At 48.9% G+C, this 20372-nt stretch overlaps 1 protein-coding gene and 1 non-coding gene across 2 annotated transcripts in view; one reads left to right on the top strand and one right to left on the bottom strand.

The window, feature by feature from the left end:
* The first annotated feature begins 5976 nt into the window (after positions 1 to 5976).
* LOC132217691 (small Cajal body-specific RNA 24) lies at positions 5977 to 6104 on the top strand. The gene has a single exon (XR_009448965.1). It is a non-coding gene; the product is annotated as a small Cajal body-specific RNA 24 (non-coding RNA).
* An 8408-nt stretch (positions 6105 to 14512) lies between these two features.
* The window catches only part of CFDP1 (craniofacial development protein 1), a 103356-nt gene continuing 97496 nt past the window's right edge, over positions 14513 to 20372 (bottom strand). The window contains exon 7 of the mRNA XM_059667422.1: positions 14513 to 14830. Within this exon, the coding sequence (XP_059523405.1) occupies positions 14740 to 14830 (91 nt within the window). The 3' untranslated portion in view covers positions 14513 to 14739. The remainder of the gene's footprint in view (positions 14831 to 20372) is intronic.

Below are 20372 nucleotides of genomic sequence, written 5' to 3'. Positions count from 1 at the left end.
ACTCACAAGTATCCAAAGACATATGTGCCAGAATAGAACTTGCAGCTTTCCTGCTGATCAGGAAAACATGCAAACAACTTACATGTTCAGTAATGGGCGCCAGTTAAAGAAATCCCAGAACATCCACAGAATCCAATCCCAGGGGCACCACGAATGACACAGAATGACATGGGAATACGTTTACAATATCCTGTTAAGTGGGGGGAAATAGTCTCCCAAATAATAAGTACAGTTGGACCCTATTGTCACAAAAATTCACATATTTAGCCCTAGCCAGTTTGGCTCAGGGGATAGAGCGTTGGCCTGAGGACTGAAGGGTACCAGATTTGATTCCGGTCAAGGGCACATGCCTGGGTTGTGGGCTCAATCCCCAGTGTGGGGGGTTGTGGGGGGCAGCCAATCAATGGTTCTTTCTTATCATTGATGTTTCTATTTCTCTCCCTCTCCTTTCCTCTCTGAAGTCAATAAAAATATTTTCTAAAAACATTCACATATTTATGTTTGTCACATTTTTGCATTGGGAAAAGTATGGAAAGATAGATACCAAAAGATCAGCTGTGGTTTTCTTGGGGTGGGGGTAGGTTTTATTTTAACCATTGTGTAATATTTAGGGCAGGCCTATTGGGTGCTTAGTACTTACTGTGGTAGTTAGGAAGTAAGACTTTTTCTCTCTTCATGGATTAGAATCTCACAGAAAACTAGTTTGTTTGGTGGAGAAGGGGAGGAGGTTTCAGTGTAAATAAAATTATTTTCTCATGTTACTTGAATGAACATTCATTGGTTGTGAAATTTTTTTATAGTAAACACTTTTTAAAATTGTGGTAAAACTTAACATGAAATTTACCATTATACATTGTTTTTAAGTGTATAGTTCAGTGGCATAAAGCACATTCACCATGTTGTGCAACCATCACCACTATCCATTTCCAGAACTTTCTCATCATTCCAAACAGAAACTCTGCCCCCATTAAACAGTAACCTCTTTCCCCCTTCCCCCAGCTCCTGGCAACCACCATTCTACTTTCTGTCTCGATGAATTTGCCTATTCTAGGTACCTCACATATAAGTGTAAGTGTGCAATATCTATCCATTTGTGTATGGCTTATTGCATTTTGTAAAATGTTTTCAAAATGTGATTTTTCTTTTCTTAAAATATATTTTATTGATTTTTTACAGAGAGAAAGGGAGAGGGATAGAGAGTTAGAAACATTGATGAGAGAGAAACACTGATCAGCTGCCTCCTGCATACTCCCCACTGGGGATGTGCCCGCAACCAAGGTACATGCTCTTGACCGGAATCGAACCTGGGACCCTTCAGTGTGCAAGCTGACGCTCCATCCACCGAGCCAAACCGGTCAGGGCTGATTTTTCTTTTTTAAAGAACTCTTTGACAAGTTCTAGGAAATGCAAGCCACGCTGGACAGATTTCCACAGACCCCCTGGGGCCTGGTACAAGGGTCTTTCCGAGGGGGTCACCCAAGTGAGGCTGGGGAGGGGGTACAACTGAACGTGAGCAGAGAAAGGCCCTGGGTCACACACACCAATCCACACAGCATTGTCACCCCTGAGCAGGCAGGGGACAGAGAGGAAGGGACTTGACAGGGGCCCCCAGCACCTGACAGCTGAGCCTGTACAACAGCAGGCTCCCACCTGGGCTCCCAGGACCCGGGATGTTTGTAAACACCCAGAGACCAGAGTCCCTTCCAGGAACAGGCTTGTGATCCCGGTGACTGTGACAAGTGGAATTTCACTCTTCACTGGAAACACAATCCCCAAGGCATTGTGTTTCTGAATCCAGAGATGAAATCGCCCAGCTGAATAATATACATTCTCTAAATTACTAAAAAGCCCAAAAGAGGGGCTGCACACCAGGGTCACCACTGCAAGTCCCCAGAGCAGCAGTTGGAGTTCTCAGCGAGGCAGGACCAACAGGCTCCCACCCTCAACCAGATGCTCTGCTGCCTGGAGGCTAAGGGTCGGCCTGGGGGCGCTGGGAAAGTCTCCCTGCTCCCAGGGTTGAAACTGACCCGAGTGAAAACAGGAAAGTACTCCCTGTAGGGAGTGAGGTCTGCACTTGGGCAGGAGCCAGGCTCCCTGTCACCTTTGACCTCCGGCAGCAGGGCAGGCTGGGGTTTGGTCATAGGGCAGGCCTGGGTCTGGTTCTGCCATGTGAACTTTGGCTCAGTGTTTATGCTCTAAGCATGTTTCCCCCATCTGTCAAATGGGGCTTAATAAAGCACCCAAACACCCACAGCCCCAGGGAGCCCATCCTTATCTCATTCCAGACGGGAGCCCGAGAGTGTGCAGTGAGTGCCCTGGTTCAACATCCTGGGAGGTCGGGGGTACAAGGCATGTAAGGGCTGGTATGGCTCCAACATGGGAAGCATCAGTTAAACGCTGCTGCTGTCAGGATCACTGACTCGGTCTCTCCACCCTCCACCCACCAGCCCACCCTTCCTGGTCCCGAGCTTCCTATTTCTTGTGCTCCCCTGAGGCAGGAGACGCCAGCTCTCCTGAAGGCCCCCCTGCGCCCTGCACTTACAGTAATAAAGATGCTGGAGGCTGCACTTACAGTAATAAAGATACTTTCAGGCAAATTCTTTACACAAGGCCCTTGGGCTCAACATTTGACAGAAGGTATGGCTGGAAGAAGGTTCTAGAAAGACAAGGCTGCACATCGCCTGTCCAGATGACCGACCCATCAAACACCAGGATAAGACCCAGAGACATTGCAACAGACCCAGATGGGGAAGCTGGACTTGGGCTCCGCCCTCCTGGCCGGCCTGGGAGTGAGAGTTCAGGGAGCTGTGTGGGCAGCAAAGCCAATGTGGAGGTTGGTCCCCCCCACAACCTGGTCGCGCAGCCTCAGTCCCATGTGCTCCTGGGAAGAAACACACCAAGGTTCCAGAAAGCAGAGCCCGGTGGGAGGGTTGCCTTCAAACCTTGGCTCTGCCATGCTCTGCCCTGAGCCAGTCACCCCTCCCCAGACCTCAGCATCCTCTCTGGGCAATGGGACAGTTGTGCAGGGTGCTAAGAGAGGGTGCGGGAGAGCTGGGGTCAGCCCTCTTGGGATCCACTTGTTTCCTCAGAACAATGTGTGTGTCTTTCCCTTGATAAACAAATCTCTCAGGTATTTGAAGGCATCAGGACCAGACTCCTGCTGGGCACCCAGACCTGCGAAGTCCCAGGTGAGCAGAAACCTGTACAAGTTATTGTATACCTAATACGTTCAAGACATTGCAGGGGTTGCCATTTCCTGGAAGTAGAGCCTAAGGTGGGGAATCTTTGAAAGTACCTCTTTGAGAGAAGGGGAGTGAGGGAGCAGGAGGGGGCAGGCGGAGGTCTGAACTGGGAAGTGGTGCCCTGAGCCGTAATCCATCTCCAGCCGGGAGCTCTGGCATAGGGATTGCAACACAGAACTGATCCCACCTTAGGCAGGGGTTGGGCTGTTAGACTCCTGACCCACTGCCTAGCCTGGGGTGAAGGGTAACCTCTGTCCAGACAGGTCTCGCTCAGCCAAAGGCAATTTGCCAGAAACAGGGTGGCTGTAGCAGTTAGCAGTCACGTCTTCCAGCAGCTGGGGGCTGGGTGGGCCTGAGAAAAGGGGTCTGGGCAGCTCTGACTGCTTACCTCCAGCACCCTCCCTGGAGGTGGATGAGTCAACCAGTCTGCAGCTCTACAGGTCCTTTTGCCCTTAAGGAGCCAAAAACCATTGGCTACACTGGGCATGTCTGGGGAGTTGCTTGTGAAAGTCAGTCCGAAAGTCCCTGCATATAGGTGGGGATGGATTTCCAGATAGCCTTTCCGGCCACTGCCCCTCACCCCACCCCTTAGGATCCCTACAGCATCCCACTCAGAGTTCAGAGGGAGAAAGTCTCAGCCCACACCCTTCCCTGCTCAGGGGGAGCCCCAGGTGAGAAACGGGTTCACCAAAACACTTGGAACTGCGGCTGGGCCCCAGGCCTCCAATTTCCAGTTCTTTCCCCACCAAGAAGAAAGCCCATGGCAGACTCCCCTGTATGCAGGAGCAGGGTCTCCCTTTTGGGGGTGAGAGTGGGGAAAGCTCCAGAAGCAAGCCCCCTTCTTCCTCTCTGAACACCCAGCCCATAGTGAGACCAGAGAGCAAGGACACAGCAACCCTGGGCCAGCCCGGAGGGAGACTAACCGCCATGACTGGGCTCAGAGACAGGCCGGCAGCTGGGGGCTCTGAAGGGCGAGGGCTCTGAACATCCGAGGGGTGCTGTTCCTGCTGCCAGTGTCTCAGGCGATGTGACTTTTTGGTTTTAAATGGTTCCTCCCAGACGATCCCTTCACCCATCTACAAGGAAGGAATCTTCACCGGTTCTGAGGCCTGTGAGGGCCTAAGCCCCACTCATCCCGGGAGCACAGACCAGTTCTCCACCTGCAAGCACAGGACCGGGCCATCTGGCACCCACACTGCTCATCCTCACTGGCTCCCTCCTGTCAAGGATGCACTGAATGGAGCCGTCGCCACAAGTCCAGTCTGCGCTGCTTCATAATTGTCCAGAGGCACCCCCACATTACAGAGAGGAAAAGTGCGCTGCACAAAGCAGCCAAACTTACAAAAGAAACAGTGGAGCCAGATCTGACGCTTGGGGCCCGATGCTCTGGAATCCTGCATGCAGGTCTGACTGTCCCAAGTCAGGACCAGATGGTAGACCTGGAGACACACAAGGGGCAACTGAAATGACAAAGGGGTGGGCAAGTCATCAAAGGAAGAGGAGCCTCAGTTTGGGAGGATAAAAGCAGAGAGGGGATAAGATCGAAGGATACATGGTTGTGAATAATAGCGAAGGCATACGTGGACCTGCTCACCAAACCTCAGAACCATTTGAGAAGCGTGAGGGAAGTGAAGCCCCACCTCTTACCTGAACAAAACTCACTTACCCTGAAAGGTGACAGGATAAATGGATTCAGAAGTTTAGAGCAATTCAGAAATGAATGGGCCTCAAAACTGGGTTTGTGATGAGTCAAGTCATTGGGGCATATTTCAGATGCACTCGTCAGGGGCCTCAGAGAAGCAGAGCCAATGGGATGGATACAGGCAGAAACCCCACGATCTGACCTCTGCACGCTGGAGACCCAGGGGAGCTGATGGTCTAAGTTCCAGTCCAAGAACCAGGTCCTAGAACCAGGAGTGCCCATGGACAGGAGGAAATGGACGTCTGAGGTCAAGGGGAGAGCAGGTTTGCCCTCTGTCCCACCTTTTGGCTCTATTCAGGCCCTCAGCGGATTGGATGATGCCCATCCACACTGGTGTCAATGATCTTCTTTACTCAGTCTACCCATTCAAATGCTAATCTCTTCCAGAAAAACCCTTACAGACATTATTTTGCCAGCTACCTTGGCATCTCTTAACTCCATCAAGTTGACACATAAAATTAACCATCAGATCTACCCTATCCAAATGCCCCTTCCAGAGATAGAGCCCAGGCTGATACTATAGAAAGTTCTGGTACTTAGGGGTGATCTGGTCCACTCTTCTCCAGGGGTGGCCATTCTCCTCTTAGTTCTGGACATGTCTTGCCCAAAGCACTGGGCTCTGTGCTCACAGACAGGCAGGCAGAGCTTCCTTGCTGAATCTTGTCTTCTCTGAGGGTTTTCACGGGGAGAGGGCATAACTGCCCTGCTGGAGAGAGGGAGACCTTTCTAGGAGGTAACTGGGCACTGTATTTCAAGGCCTTGAAAATATGCACTTTCCCTGACACAACTCCTCTTATAGAAGTACTCTAGAAATAATCAGGGATGCCTGGCCAGCATGGCTCAGTGGTTGAGCCTCGATCTATGAAGCAGGAGGTCAGGGCTCGATTCCCAGTTAGGGCACATGCCTGGGTTATGGGCTTGATCCCCAGTGTGGGGAGTGCAGGAGGCAGTCAATCGATGATTCTCTTTCATCGATGTTTCTCTCTCTCTCTTTCTTCCTTCCTTTCTGAAATCTTAAAAATATATTTTTAGTGGACATTGACTTTATTCAGTTTCTTCTTAAGATGAAGAAAACTCTTTGTAAATGTCCTAGAGAAATATAGTAGCTTCCTGTCACTCTTTGCAAGTAAAAAGGGTGGATCGTTCCACTACTGACATATACAATATATATATAAAGGAATAATCAGGGATACAGATCAAGATCTAAGGACAAGGTAGGTCATCACAGCATTATTTATAATAACCAAAAGTGAGTAATCTTAGTGACCAATGGTAAAAAACTAGTAAAATAAATTATGCGACAAACACATAATGGCATATTATACAATCATTAAAAGTCATATTCTCAAGGAATGTTTGAATAAATGAAGAAATGCTCACAGGGCAGACCACAGGTTCAAAAACCTGGATACACCAGGACAGGCCAATAGGGTTTTGTGATGATGAACATGTTCAGTACCTGCTCTGTCCACCATCGTAGCCCCGGTCCACATATGACTTCTGAGCACCTGAAATCTTTGATGGGTGTGATTAAGGAACATCATTTTGAATTCTATGAATTTAAAACTTAAATGTAAAGAGCCACACATGTAAATATAACTAACTTCTATGTTGAGCTGCAGAGGTCCAGTATAAATTGAACTGGGTTAGTAAAGGTGTGCAGAAATAGGACGGAAAGAGTACTCTGAAATGTATATAGTAGTTTTCTCCGTAAGATTATGGGAGATTTAAATTTTAATTTTCTGCTTCCCCATTTCCCAACAATGAATAGTTTCCTTCTAAAATCAGAAAATCAGACATATTGCAATGGTGAGGAGAGAGGAAAAGCCTGGCACAGGTGGAGTTGGCGCTGGCAGCAAGGCCGGGGTGCTGGCCTGGGAACTGGGGCAATCTGCCCTGAGAGGGGCTTGTTTTGACAGGAGTGTTGTGCCTCTGGTGGCTTGGGTCGTCTCCAAGCTGTAGCTGACACAGTACCACTCGGTTTAGCTGGTGTGAGCATGTGTGTGTGCACGTAGGTCATGCCATCTGTTGCCAAGCTGGCAGTGAAGTGTTGCCTCTTCAGCTGTGTGTGTTGGGTCTTGGGGGGGATTTTGTTACTTGAATTTCTCTCTTGCTTCCCAGGCCTGACTTCAGCTGCTTCTTCAAGTTACTCATAACTTTAAGGAGCTTCCAGCCAAGCTCTCCACTGGGCCTCCAAAGACTTAAAAGTAGGAGAAAGTTCCTGCAGGTGGGTCTCAGCAGACGGACGAAACCTGGGCTTACTGATGATGCAGTTCACTGGTGCGTCAGGAATTTAAGAGGTTGAATTATTTGAAGTGGAAAGAATAAAGGAAGATGGAATTTCCCTAAAGACATAGCTGGAGGCTTTTACATTTTTTATGAATGGGGAGGCCATAAGCAGTGGTTCTCCAACTTCAGAATGCATAAGAGTGTAAGAGTCACCTGGCTGCTTGTTAGGAATGCAGAGTCCTGATAGAAACCCCCGGATTATATCAATCCTTCCTCATTTTACAGATGTAGAAATGGGGACAGGGAAGGCCAAGGGGGCACAAGCTGGTCAACAGAACTGGGATTAGAATCCGGGTGCCCTGACTGTGCTGCGTGCGTGTCTTTCACTATATCACGCTGCCGCTCGGTCGCCCGTGGCACATGTTTGGCATTAAGGGAAGTGTTAGACAACAGTGGGATCCAACCAATTCTCTAATACCAATTGGAGGCCCAACAATTCAATTCATTTCTGTTACTAATTACCAAGTTAGTGCAGACCCCACAGATTAAGGGCTTAGTCAGTCAAGACGGCCCCCCTTCAGACACAGCTGCAAATGGGGTGCTCAAGCTACCCACACTTCTGCCCAGCCCACGACCACCCCCACAGGTCTGATATTTGCTAGAACAACTCACAGGCTCAGAAAGGGGCTTAATCACTAAGGCTACAAATGAACAGCCAGATGGGGATGGCCAGGGGTTCTGTGCACCGGAGCCTCTGGGCCTGTGGAGTTGGGCGCACGCCACCCTCCCAGCACGTGATATGTTCATCAACTTGGAAGCTCCCCAAATTTTGTTGCTTAGGGGATTTTATGGCGGCTTCATTTCGTTGGCATAATTGATTAAATCATTGGCCTTGGTGATTGAGCTGCATCTCTGGCCTCCCTCTCCCCAGAGGTTGGGGGTGGGGCTGGAAGTTCTAACCTTCTAGTCACATCCTGAAGCTATCTAGGGCTCCCTCAGGAATCATCTCATTAGAGTACAAAGACAGTAAATTCCAAGGGTTTTAGGGGCTCTGTGCCAGGAACTGCACAAAAACCAAATATTTATTTTTTATTATACCACATGGGGTATTTGCAATCATCTGGAAAATACCACTTGCATTGCAAAGACAAAATAGGCTTCTACAATGATGCTTATTCTCATCATTTCTAGCCCCAGTTGTCAACAGCAGTCTCACGGGCACACACAGGTTACGCCAGACGCTGTTGGTGCAGGAGGCTTGTGTGTGTGTATATGTGTGTGTGTGTGAGAGAGAGACAGAGAGAGGTTGAGGGATGGGCAGGTTCCTCTCCCTGTTCTCAGGACCCCCAACCTCAAAGGTCCCATAATGGTGCTCAATGGCAGAGCTGTAACAGAACTGCAAGGTCCAGCTAGAGATGACAAAGATGAGGCAATGTGGGGAGGTGTCAGGGACAGAGAGGGTCCACCTGCTATTCTCTGGCACCCAAAGAGCTTCTAGACTTTAAAAATGTCTTCCATTTGTCAGTAAGGGTGCCTCAAACTTGTGTAGGTTATAATGCAAAGGCATTAAGTGGGAGAAGCAAGACATTACATTATTAACAGAAATTAATGGAGCTAGTCAAAGCGGTTAGCATCCTGCCCTCCCTGCAGAGGAAAGCAGAGCAGCTGGGCCCGGCACCGTCCTCCACACACAGGAGAGTTTGGCCACAACTCTCAGGGAGAGAGGGCACCCACAGCAGCCTCGTGTCACAGCTCAGAATGCTGGGCAGAGTTTGAAGATGGACAGCTCCATAATTTCTGCTAGAAATCCCAGACATTAACTGTAATTCAATTCAGTGTCTTCAAATTTCAAGCTTATTTATCCAGATCAGGAACCATTTATTTGCTATTGAACAAGTCAAGACCTGCTGCAATATCTGTCTCCATATGCCTTGTGCGTGTCCTGTCTCTGTGCATCTGTCAAGGCTGTGTGGGCGAGAGGAAGGCTAACTCAGCAGGCCTTGCCCATCGGCTAGGCTGGGAGGCAGCAAATGGTCCCAGCCTGCTTTTCAGAGAAAGGGGAATTGGGGGGCCCCTGGTAGTTCACCTATGGGAGTCACTCATCTCCTGGGGAATGTTCCAGGAGTTGCTTAGGGGGAAGGGGGGTCATATTGGAATGCCTGCTAGCCCAGACTGGGACGCAGACCAAGCTCCTTGTCAAACCCAGCAAGTTCATCACCATGGTAACCACTCCATCCCTGAAGTGCCCATCCTTTGGACATCTCACTTATAAGGAGATTGACAGAGGAGATACAAGTTTAAAATTTTTTCAAGGCGAGATTCACAAACATAAAATTAACTGTTTTAAAACATACAATTCAGTAGCATTTAGTGCATTCACAACGTTGGGCAACCATCACCTCCATGTTCGCGTGTTTTTTAACTTGTATAACTGGGATTGTATTTTAGGTCTTGTGCAACTGGCTTTGCATCAATGCTGCTCATGAGGTTCAGCTGTAATGATGCATATAACCCTGGTTCATTCTACCTACCTGTGCATCATATTCTACCAGTGGCTAGTTCACAATTGACCCTTTCTCCTGATGGGCATTGTGGGGGAGGGGTCCCAGATTTGCCCGATCACCAACAAACCTGCCTCCCTGTGCACATGCTGGTGCTCTTTTGGTGCAGGAGAGTGAGAGTGTGAGTGTGTGTGTGTGTGTGTGTGTGTGTGTGTGTGTGTGTGAGAGAGAGAGAGAGAGAGAGAGAGAGAGAGAGAGAGAGAGAGAGAGAGAGAGAGAGATTGATTGGGAGATGGATGGGCAGGTTCCCCTCTCTGTTCTCAGGAACCCCAACCTCAAATTCAAAGATCCCACAATGGCTCTCAATGGCAGAACTGTAACAGAACTGCAAGGTCTAGCTAGAGACAACAAAGAGGAGGCGATCTGAGAAGGTGTCAGGGACAGAGAGGGTCCACCTCAGGCACCCAGCGGAGTTGCTGTGCAGCTTCAGATTTGTTAGACGTGGCCAGTGTTCTTCAAAGTTGTGCTAGTTTATATCCACATAAGCTTGGCTGTCTTAGGAAGCTGGGAGCCAGGTGCACAACTTAATTATAGTAACTTAACACTTGGAGAGTGTATTTCATTTCATAAACTGCTGTGAGGTAGGCAGGGCAGGATTATTAACCATTCTCAGCAACCTTTTGAAGACAAGAAATCTGAGACTCAGAGGGTCTCATCCTGGATCCCGGCACTGATTTAAGGGTAGAGGCAGGAGACCAACCCAGTGTCTGACCCTGGGAGTGTTCTCCTCATGCTGTTTCGCCTCCTTCCCCTCCCCAACACCAACACCTGTACCCTACTTGAGTATAGATCAGGCAGTCTACCCACCAGCTTTCTGGGGTCACAGCAATGAAAGCTCACTGGCAGACCCTGGAGAGAAGGCCCTGAAGGAGGGCCTCTGGTTTGGGCCATTCCAGGCTGCGGAGAACTAGGACAGAATCTTCTGGACTCTCACATCCCATTGTTGTCAACTTGCTTGTGCACAAAGATTGCATTTGATAGTATTTTAAATCTAAGTTGCCCTAGAAGGGTACCAAAACAAAAAGCTGCAGAAAAAGAGAAAAGACTGCAGAAAAGTCCCAAGCAGGAACCATGGGCTCGCCTGTAAGCCAGGGAAGCAGCCCTGTCCCCTGACCTTCCTGGTCCCTGCCTGGGTGCAGAGGGAGTGGCATTTAAGGCACCTTGACATTTAGGGTATGTTGGCAGTCATCCTCCTCCCCTCACTCCCTGACACCAGGCAGCATCCCAAAGAGGAGAGGGCACCGCTGTCTACACTGCTCAGCACAGAAACCTGGCTCAGGAACGGAGCTTACACAGGTGTGACACCTTACCAGGAGGCCTGTCTGAACAAGGACTGAGGGGTCTGGGTGAGGCCACACTCTCCTCCCCCTGTAGGGAGTGCCCCTGGGCACAGGTGGGATGGGAAGTGAGGCCTTTGGCGACTTTGGACACAAAGTCTGGCAGCGAGTATGCCAGCCACCATGTAACTGCAAGCTCGCCTCATTGTCGCTTCTGCCCCGTAGCACTCAAGTCCTTTCTTCCCAACATGAACCCTGCATCACAGAGATCCAAGGGCGATGAGTGTTTAATCTCGCCTGTTCCTGTTCCAGTCATGAGATATAGGTGTGACCACTGACTGTTTTGCAGTTTGACTTCAGGCAAGTTTCCTCTTCTCAAAAACGAGGAGGATCTGATAACATGTGAGGAAGCACCTGGCACATGGAACCAGGCCACCATTTGCTGATGAAGCTAAGAGCTTCTGATCCTTCCCCAGGAGGCCACCATCTCATACCACTTACTATTTATTCACTTGTTTGGGGATAATGAAAAAGGTCATGAACTCTTACCCAACATGCCTGAGCAATTCCAGTTCTGAAGCCAAATGCCAGTGTACTCTGCTCTAGGTCCTTCCCACCCCTCCCCTCCACCCACCCCATGCCTCCCCAACTATACATTACACACCCATACCACCCCTCCTCTGTTCTGCCAGTGCCACGAGGAACATAGCACCCAGAGAGCCCTATCCCTTGGCTTTCGTGGTCCCTGCCTGGGTAACAGAAGCGCCATTACTCTCTGTCCCTTTGTGGGTCAGCCATCAGCTGGCCTCCTCCACCTAGACAGGTCTCATGAACTCGAGTACTGGGCTGTCTGCCAGGGCTCTTAGTAAAGTTCCTCCTCATCAGCTCGCTCAAGATTTCATTCTTAATGCGGCCCCTTCTCCCCTAGAGACCTCATGCAGAGCTCCTAATTAGAGCACCGTGTTCCTCAGGAAAGAGGTGAGCAGAACACAAAGCAGCTTGTTTTATTCTTTGACCTTATGCTGTTATAGGGCAGTTTTATTGGTAATGGGAAGGTACCAGAGGCCCTGGAAATCCTGCACACCCATCTGGGACAAGGAGAAGACAAAATGGATGTCCAGAGCACGGCCAGGAAACCCAACTCTCAGGGATTCTCTGGACTCCGCAGACCAGCCAGGAAGTGACCTTGGGCCGTCCTCCTCCGTCACTCGTGCTGCAGCAAGGGAGGCATATGATGCCCACCAAAGTGGTGCCAAACTGCCTCTTAGCACTGACTCAGTCTTTCCACTTCCCACTTCCCACAAACGTTTTCCTTGACAATTCCCGACTCTGGGATAAAGGAACAGTATTTTTGTTGGGAGTGAGGCAGATTAGTTTTCACTAAATGTGGATGTGAAGAGCTAGATAAAATATTACACATTTGTTCTTAAAACTGTGGGTTAGAGAGTGTCTGCTGTGGTTCAAACAAGACTGATGAAAAAGGTGATTCCTGACTGAAGACGAACACACCTCAATAAAACTCACCACCCAGCCTGGCCTCAGTGGGCTGACCAAGTAAGGCCAGGCATTCGCTGAGGCAGCTCTGTCCTCTGTATGAGGTAAGAAGAGGTCTGGACAGGTACAATGCTGGCTGAGAAAGTAGGTTCAGATGGGTTTCAGACAGGAGCACAGATGACCAAGAGGAAGGCCCAAGGCTGGACCATGCCTGCCTCTAGCCCACCTCACCCACTCCAGAGTTCACCACTTACTGAGTCATGCAGGCCTGCCTCATAGTGGCTGTGCCATTTCCTTCCTATTCTCTTACACCTTAGTCCTCTGCTTGGCAGGCAGCAGACACTCTATTCTAGAGCCATGGCGCTCAACCCACTGGGGATGGTCAGGCAGGGTCAAGAAAATGCATATTGAAAAGGAAAATAGGGCGGGGGGGGGGGGGAGGGCACTTGCAACGTAGATCAGTATCTGGTTAAAACTGTAGTCTTAAATCCCCACTCTGACTGACTTGGGTGGAGCTGCAGAGCCTAACCCCAGGGCCCCGCCACAGTTAACTTGGGCGGAGCTGCAGAGCATGCCTCCAAGGTTCCGCCAAGACTGACTTGGGTGGAGCTAGGGGGACCCTCAGGGGCCCGCCACAGGAGGAGATATATAGGTCAGGGCCTCCCCACGAGTTCAGTTCAGGCTTTGGATCCGGAATTCCCCTGGACTAGCAGATCTGCGAAATAAAGGTTAAACTTTCCTTCCTCGGAGTGCTGGCTGATCGTTCTCCTGTGCATTCTGCCACAACATCTCCTGGGGCCTGGTTTACACCTACAAGACACAGCCATTCATTTGGAGAGACCAGCTGTCCACGCCCGAGAACCTGTCTTGCTGGCCAGTTCCTGTCCTTTGGAACTGAGCCACACAGTAAGGAGTGAACGTTAGGGTTAGAAAAGGTGCTTCCACATCTGGGAGATTGATCTTTGGTGGTGGGGCACAATTCTTCCTATACCAGGGTCCCCTCCAATTCATTCCTGGCCACTGCCAGACCTGTGGGGGAGGGGTCTCTCTGGGAGGCCACCCATTCTGTCCTGTACTAGGCAGAGCACTTCAACCTTTCCTTATACACAGCTCAATTCTGCCTCAATTTAAAAAAAGGATTATGAACATTGTAAGTCTATATAAAATTTAAGTCTATATAAAGAGCTTCAATAGTTACCAACACACATGGCCTATCTTGTTTCATCTCTAACTCCACTCACTCCTCTGGGACAATTTTAAAGACCAAATGGAGAAAAGCCTGCTTGTTTATTACAAAGATCTGAGTGTACGAGGTACCACTGGTTGGCTGACCTATCACCTAGCCCTAATCTTCTCCACTCAGCCCACTTCCTGTCTCCCAGGTCAGAGGCTTTTCCAGCCTCCGCCACAGCCACGAGTGTCTAATGACCCAGCTATGGCCAATGACACATAAATGAAAGCCTGCTCTGAGGCTGCTTTTTCTTTATCCTCACCTAAGGGTATTTTTTCCATTGATTTTTAGAGAGAATGGAAGGGAGGGAGGGAGGGAGGGAGGGAGAGAGAGAGAGAGAGAGAGAGAGAGAGAGAGAGAGAGAGAGAGAGAGAGAGATGAGAGACACACATTAATTGGTTGCCTCCCGCACCCACCCTTACTGGGGCTGGGAGATTGATCCTGCAACCGAGGTAAGTGCCCTTGACTGGAATCAAACCTGGGATCCTGGGATCCTTCAGTTCTCGGGCCAATGCTCTATCCACTTAGCCAAACTGGCTAGGGCTCAGTCTTACTTAATACCAGTAATTGGAATCCCATTCAGGAGAGAAGCACAGATAGAAATGAGAACTAAACTGCCCAGAGACCTGGCATTCACCAAGACTATGGAGCCCCCTGCTATCAGTCTCCAGGGCCAGGCTGACTTCAGAAAGAGCCCCATGGCCCCCAAGTTCACATCCTCACCGTGGCCAGCTGGACAGGCCTGGAATGTAATAAAAAGAAGGCGAGTGGTGTCATCAACTTCACCAGCCTCTTATAGGACCAACTTTTATTTAAGAACAAACTTTTAAAAGTAAAAATGAATGAAACCATGTGAGATGAAGATACAAAGATAAAAATTCAATGTAGAAAAAAAGGTCTTGCTGGGAAACAGTCGAGGAGAAACACTAGAGACATTTCACAGGCCCACAAGAAGCTCACATTGTAAACAGGATTAAGCCGCTACTGATGTCCCCCCACACCATCAGGGTTTCATTTTGCTCAGCCTGAGATCTCGCTCAATTTCAAACTGCCTGTGATCCACTCGGTCTAGAAAAGCTTTCCGTTCAATGTACCTAGAAGAAAATGAAAAAGATGTTTGTCAGAATCCTGTAAGAGAAAGTGCCTCCGCTGCACTATTCCATCCCCCCAGGTGTGAACAGATCCACTTGGGCAGCAGGATCACCGGTCACAGCAAAAACAAACAGATGACCACAGTTGGTGCCCAGAATGACCACCCACGACTCTCAGTAACACGACCCTCACATTTGGTCTAAACAAGGATGTTTCTGGTTTAGATGTGAATGAAAAAAGAAAGCAATAACTTATCAAAGGGAAAGGACATGAGAGGCTTTGGTGGCAAGAAAATGTAACAAGGCTTTAAAGAGAGAACAGGGGCGGAGCCAAGCACAGGTTCAGAGTCCAGCTCACTTAGTGGTGTGCTGAGTTGGTGGGGAGAGGAGGCCATGCACCCTGCGTATACACATCAAAATGTCACAAAAGGTCATCTGAAAATGGAAGGAGAAGTGTAGCAAAAACCACCTCACAGGGCTGCAGGGAAGGTGAAGTGAAGAGGTACATAGAGCGCTCACGTTAGAAGGTATTTAACTGCCTCCACCCTTTCCTTCCCCTCACCCTCCCTCCTCCATATATCCTCCACCCAGTTGGGACCAGGTTGCGTCCAGGCTGACAGAAGAGACCTTTCCCTAAATTATTCTAAGGAAATGAAATCAAGTGCCTCTGCTGCCCATAGTCCACATACTGGGGTACCTTAAAAGGTCAGTGATTAGCTCCCTAAATCTGAGGCCAGGTTCAGTAGACAAGGCTTCCCTGGGTCCTCCCAGGCAGGATGGGAAGGAAGCACAGGGATGAAGCAGGCAGGTGAGACACAGCTGCATTTCAATACTCCTTCTAGCCATAAAGTGTGCCGAGATTTGCCTGAGGGAGGGGGATCTCTGCTGCTAATTAATCTATTTGAGAGAGCAAAATTGCCATTGACAATGGGACACATAATTGAATCTCTGCACTAATTTTTCTTTGTTGCATCTTGGAAAATGTGCATCTGTCATTACAAGGTCATTATGTTTATGGTGAGAACCTTACCAGCTTTAGGAACTTATGCTCCTTTGCTGAGTCCCGGACCTTGCTTTCCCTCTCACAGCACCCTGTGAAATGCAGGCTTTCCTTTCTGCTTTCCAGCCAAGCTGCCCTATGCCTTACTACAGGGAGGATGGCTCTAACTGTGAATCCTGACTCTGCCTTTGCTGGCTATTTGACTTTGACTAAGCCACATAACCTTGCCAATTTGGCTAGCATAGAGAAGGTGCTCAACAAAATGGCAGTGAATGCTGTCACCATTACTTTGGGAAACTAGCTTCTGTCAGGGTCCTGAGGACAATTGATCCAAGAGGAACAGTCAACTCTCTAGATGTGTGTTATTAGCAACTAGTAGCCAGCTACCACCTGGTCTGGGATCAGGAACTAAGGGGCTGTGGCAAAACTGCCAACTACAGCCTGGTGTGGTTCAGTGGTTGAGGGTCGATCTATGAACCAGGAGGTCAATGGTTTGATTTCTGGTCAGGGCACATGCCCGGATTGCGAGCTCGATCCCCAGTGTGGGTGGTGCAGGAGTCAGCCAATCGATGATTCTCTCTCATCATTGGTGTTTCTATCACTCTCTCCCTCTCCCTTCCTCTCTGAAATCAATAAAAATATATTTTAAAAAACAAACAAAAAAACCCCTGCCAACTAGAAGCCAGAATGGCTAGAAACACAAGGGCAAGGTCTGCTCCTAGGTTTGACATAAGCCCTCAGGGTTAGGTTGTCATATTTCGCAAGTGAAATACAGGATGCCCATTAAATTTGAATTTCAGATTCCCTGGTAGACAGAGAAGCCACAGACATGGGACCCCTTTTTGATACACAGAGAAAATAAGGGAGACTAATGGGGAGGAAGACACATGGCAGAACAAATTCCCCTTCCATCTGTCACCAAAGGACCCAGGATTCTCCAGTGGGGACTGTTAATCAAAATCAACTGAAGGGCTCTGTCACACTACAACCATCATGTCTCCCCACCCCAGCCAACCAGCCCTGGGTGAAGATCACAGTGGGGATCAGTGTTTTGACAGCAGTGTGCTTTAAATGCCCCTCGAAGTTCCAGCAGAAAAAAGGGGTGAGCTGGAGCTCAAGAGGAATTTAGGGCAGGTTTCAAGAGAGCCACGATCCAGTGCTACCTGTCTGAGAGCAGGTCAGTGGTAAGGAAAAGGAAGTATGGTATGTGGCTTTGAGAATTTGTGGTCTTTCTTCTTGACTTTCTTTTAAAAAAGAGGAAGTGGCGCAGTTGGTGTGGCTCAGTGATTGAGCACTGACCTATGAACCAGGAGATCACAGTTCAATTCCCGGTCAGGGTACATGCCCAGGTTGCGGGCTCAATCCCCAATAGGGGGTGTGCAGGAGGCAGCCGATCAATAATTCTCATTATTGTTTCTATCTCTCTCTCCTCCTCCTTTCCTCTCTGAAATCAATAAAAATATATTTAAAAAATAAAGAAGAGAGCCCTGACCAGTTTGGCTCAGTAGCTAGAGCGTTGGCCTGTGGACTGAAGAGTCCCAGGTTTGATTCCAGTCAAGGGCATGTACCTTGGTTGCGGGCACATCCCCTGTAGGGGGTGTGCAGGAGGCAGCTGAATGATGTTTCTCTCTCATGGATGTTTCTAATTCTCTATCCCTTTCCCTTCCTCTCTGTAAAAAATCAATAAAGTATATTTAAAAAAATAAAAAATAAAAATAATAAAGAAGAGGAAACGATACTTAAATTAGGATGCATGCTGAGCATGAATAATGGCCTTGAAAGTTCCTGATAGTTGTGCTGGTCCAGCTGACCTTGAGACTATCAACAGTGAAGCCAGACTGGGTGCTAAAGAGGCAGATGCAGGCAGAGTTCAGGTTTAGGGGAGGCCTCAGGCAGCAAAGAGGGGCACATGTGCAGAATGCAACTGAATTCTCAAGGGCACTCCAGACAAAGGCCATCAAGACAGGTCTGCTGACTTCATTCCCCTATTCACAGCCATCTGCAGCTGCTAACGGGATCCTTGTGATGGCTTTGGTTTACTGCCAAGAGCTGACCAGGAACAAAATTTCTATTGGACAGGGACGCCCCCACCACTGAGAGAGAGAAAAACTGCCAAGGATGAGGATGGCATTTACTATTTGTGTGACTCTGGGCAAGATACTGTGCCTTATTTTTCTTCTCTGTAAAACAGGAATGAAAATTACTGTGCCACTCTAATGATAAAATGAAACCGTGACAACTGCTTTATAAACAATAAAACCCCAAATAGCTATGAGCACTTCAGGATTCTGGCTTCCCATTTCTGACTTGACTGCTTACTATAAAGCCTCACAATCTGGGGCAGCTGGAACAGGGACCAAGGGACCAAACGCTCCAGAAAGAGGAAGGCTCATGGGGAAAGCCCCTCCTCCAAGGTAAACTGAGCCTCAGGAAGTTTCCAGGCACTTTAAGCAGGTTACAGTCCCAGAAGAGAACTGCCAGCTGACAAGTGCTTTTCTGACCTGAAATGCTGTACCCTCACTCGGGGGACCAAGGCTGATTTGGCCTAGTCCACTGGGAAGCGGGCCGTAGGGGTGTCATCCTTTCCCTCCACCACTGCGGTATGTGGCCCATTTAAGAGACAGCAGTTCTTCACTTTCATTAATAAAATGTGCTAATAGCATCAGAACCTCAGGGATTTTCTAGCCTTTCCTTTCAGAACCAGGTTAGACACAACAGGCTCTGACATCTTTTTGCTCTTTCAACCCAAATTACTTTTCTGCCACCAATTTTCGTGAGATCCAGGCCCATGAGGAGGGAAGGGAAAATGGAAAAGGACAAGAGAAGAATAAAAAATGCTTCCAGGGAGCATGTCAGCACCTACTTCTGGAAGCCCACATCACAAATGAGAGGGTGACCACCCACCCTCCTGAGACATCAGAGGTCTGTGAGGGTGGGAAGACCCTCACCTCCAAGTGGGTGTGCTCACTCCCGAAGCCCCGTTCCATGCTGGTCACCCAGCCACCAGAGGCCTCCTGCCCACTGGCCAGCGAAGGAAAAAGCACAGGGAGGTGCAGGGACAACCGAAGCAGGGACAGAACTTCAGGGCTGCGTTATTAGTTGGCTGCAAGCACAGCCAATATGCATTTAGTGCAGCACAAACACAAGAAGGAAAGGGGGAACTTCAACACTCAACACCAAAGCAACAGGCAGTGGAGGCGCTCCGAGGCTAGAATAAAGCTCTGGGGTGGGTGTAATGAGATGGGCACTTTTTGCCCTGAGAAATGCAACTGAACGAAGCAATCTGTCCAATAGTGCCCAAGCCTGTGTCTCCCCTTCCACAGAAGAGCTGTAACTGGCCAACATCTTGAGGGCCGAAGTGACAGGGTGTGATTTTAACTTTCTTCTCCACTGCTTTCCTCCCATCTCACCTCCACACTGGGCTGGTTCTGAAAGAGTGACTCTTGGGGGTCATGGAAACAGATTCTTTGGAGAAAGAAAATTATTTTCCCTGTTCTCCCCTTCATGCCTCTCCAAATCACAAGCACACCTGGTTTCCAATCATCAGCCCAAACCAAACCTGCATCTCTCTCATTTTCTATGCACTAATCCCTTCCCCAAAGCCTGCTGGCCTCTGCTGCTGGGGAACCTGTGGGATCACTTACAAGTGAGAGGGAAGCAATGCCAAACGCCTCAAGTGCAGACTGCTAACACATATCCTGAAATGCTGGACCCAGCCCTGGGAATCTGGGCTCAAAGGAAAAGCATCTTTGGTATAACCAACTTTGCTGACCAAAAATGATGCCTGGGTGGAGACATCATTGGGATGTATTCTACCCTTCTTTTCTAGGTGGTGAATTCTAATCCTGGGTTCCAAATCAAAGTTATGGCTGTCAGCTAGCCAGAGGGACATTCACTGAGACAGTGCAGTGGCTCATCACCTACTCTGGGCAGATGCACTTAGAGGTGCTGGCGACAAAGTGGTGAACCAGATTCCATCCATCGGAACTTACTATTTAGGAAACCAAACACAATGACATGCACCAGTTGGTAATAAGTGTAATGGAGAAAATCAAACAGGGTGATGTGATTGAGGGTCCCTGGGGTGGGACTGCTCTAGAGAGTGGCATCTGAGGGGAGCCCATTGTGGAGTAGTGTCTGGAGGAGCACTAGAGACTGGACTGCCATGAGCATGGGAGAAGAGGATGAGAGGTGGGCAGGATATGAGTGGAAAGAGAGGAAACCAAGGATGACTCCTAGGTTTTCCTTTTAACAGTTGGGCGGATGGCGATGGTGCCATTTTTTGAGAAGTCTAAGGGAGTCTGTTTATGGAAAAAAAATAGGCATGTAGTTTGGGATGTTAACTTTAATGTGTGCCTTGGACATGGAGATGTCAACTAAAAAATGATATGGGAGTCTGGAGATCAATGGAATGGTCACTTTTTTGGGAGTCATCAGAAAAACGTACTTAATCTGTGGAACTAGTGAACTTTGTTAGGGGAGAGAATGTGAGGAGCTCAGCCCTGGGACTTCCCAAGTTTAAAAGCTCAGAGAAGGAAGAAAAGT

The sequence above is a fragment of the Myotis daubentonii genome, chromosome 15 (genome assembly GCF_963259705.1).
Source record: "Myotis daubentonii chromosome 15, mMyoDau2.1, whole genome shotgun sequence".
NCBI lineage: Eukaryota > Metazoa > Chordata > Mammalia > Chiroptera > Vespertilionidae > Myotis > Myotis daubentonii.
Note: the sequence above shows the minus strand (reverse complement) of the source record. Positions and strands in the feature narration are given on the sequence as shown.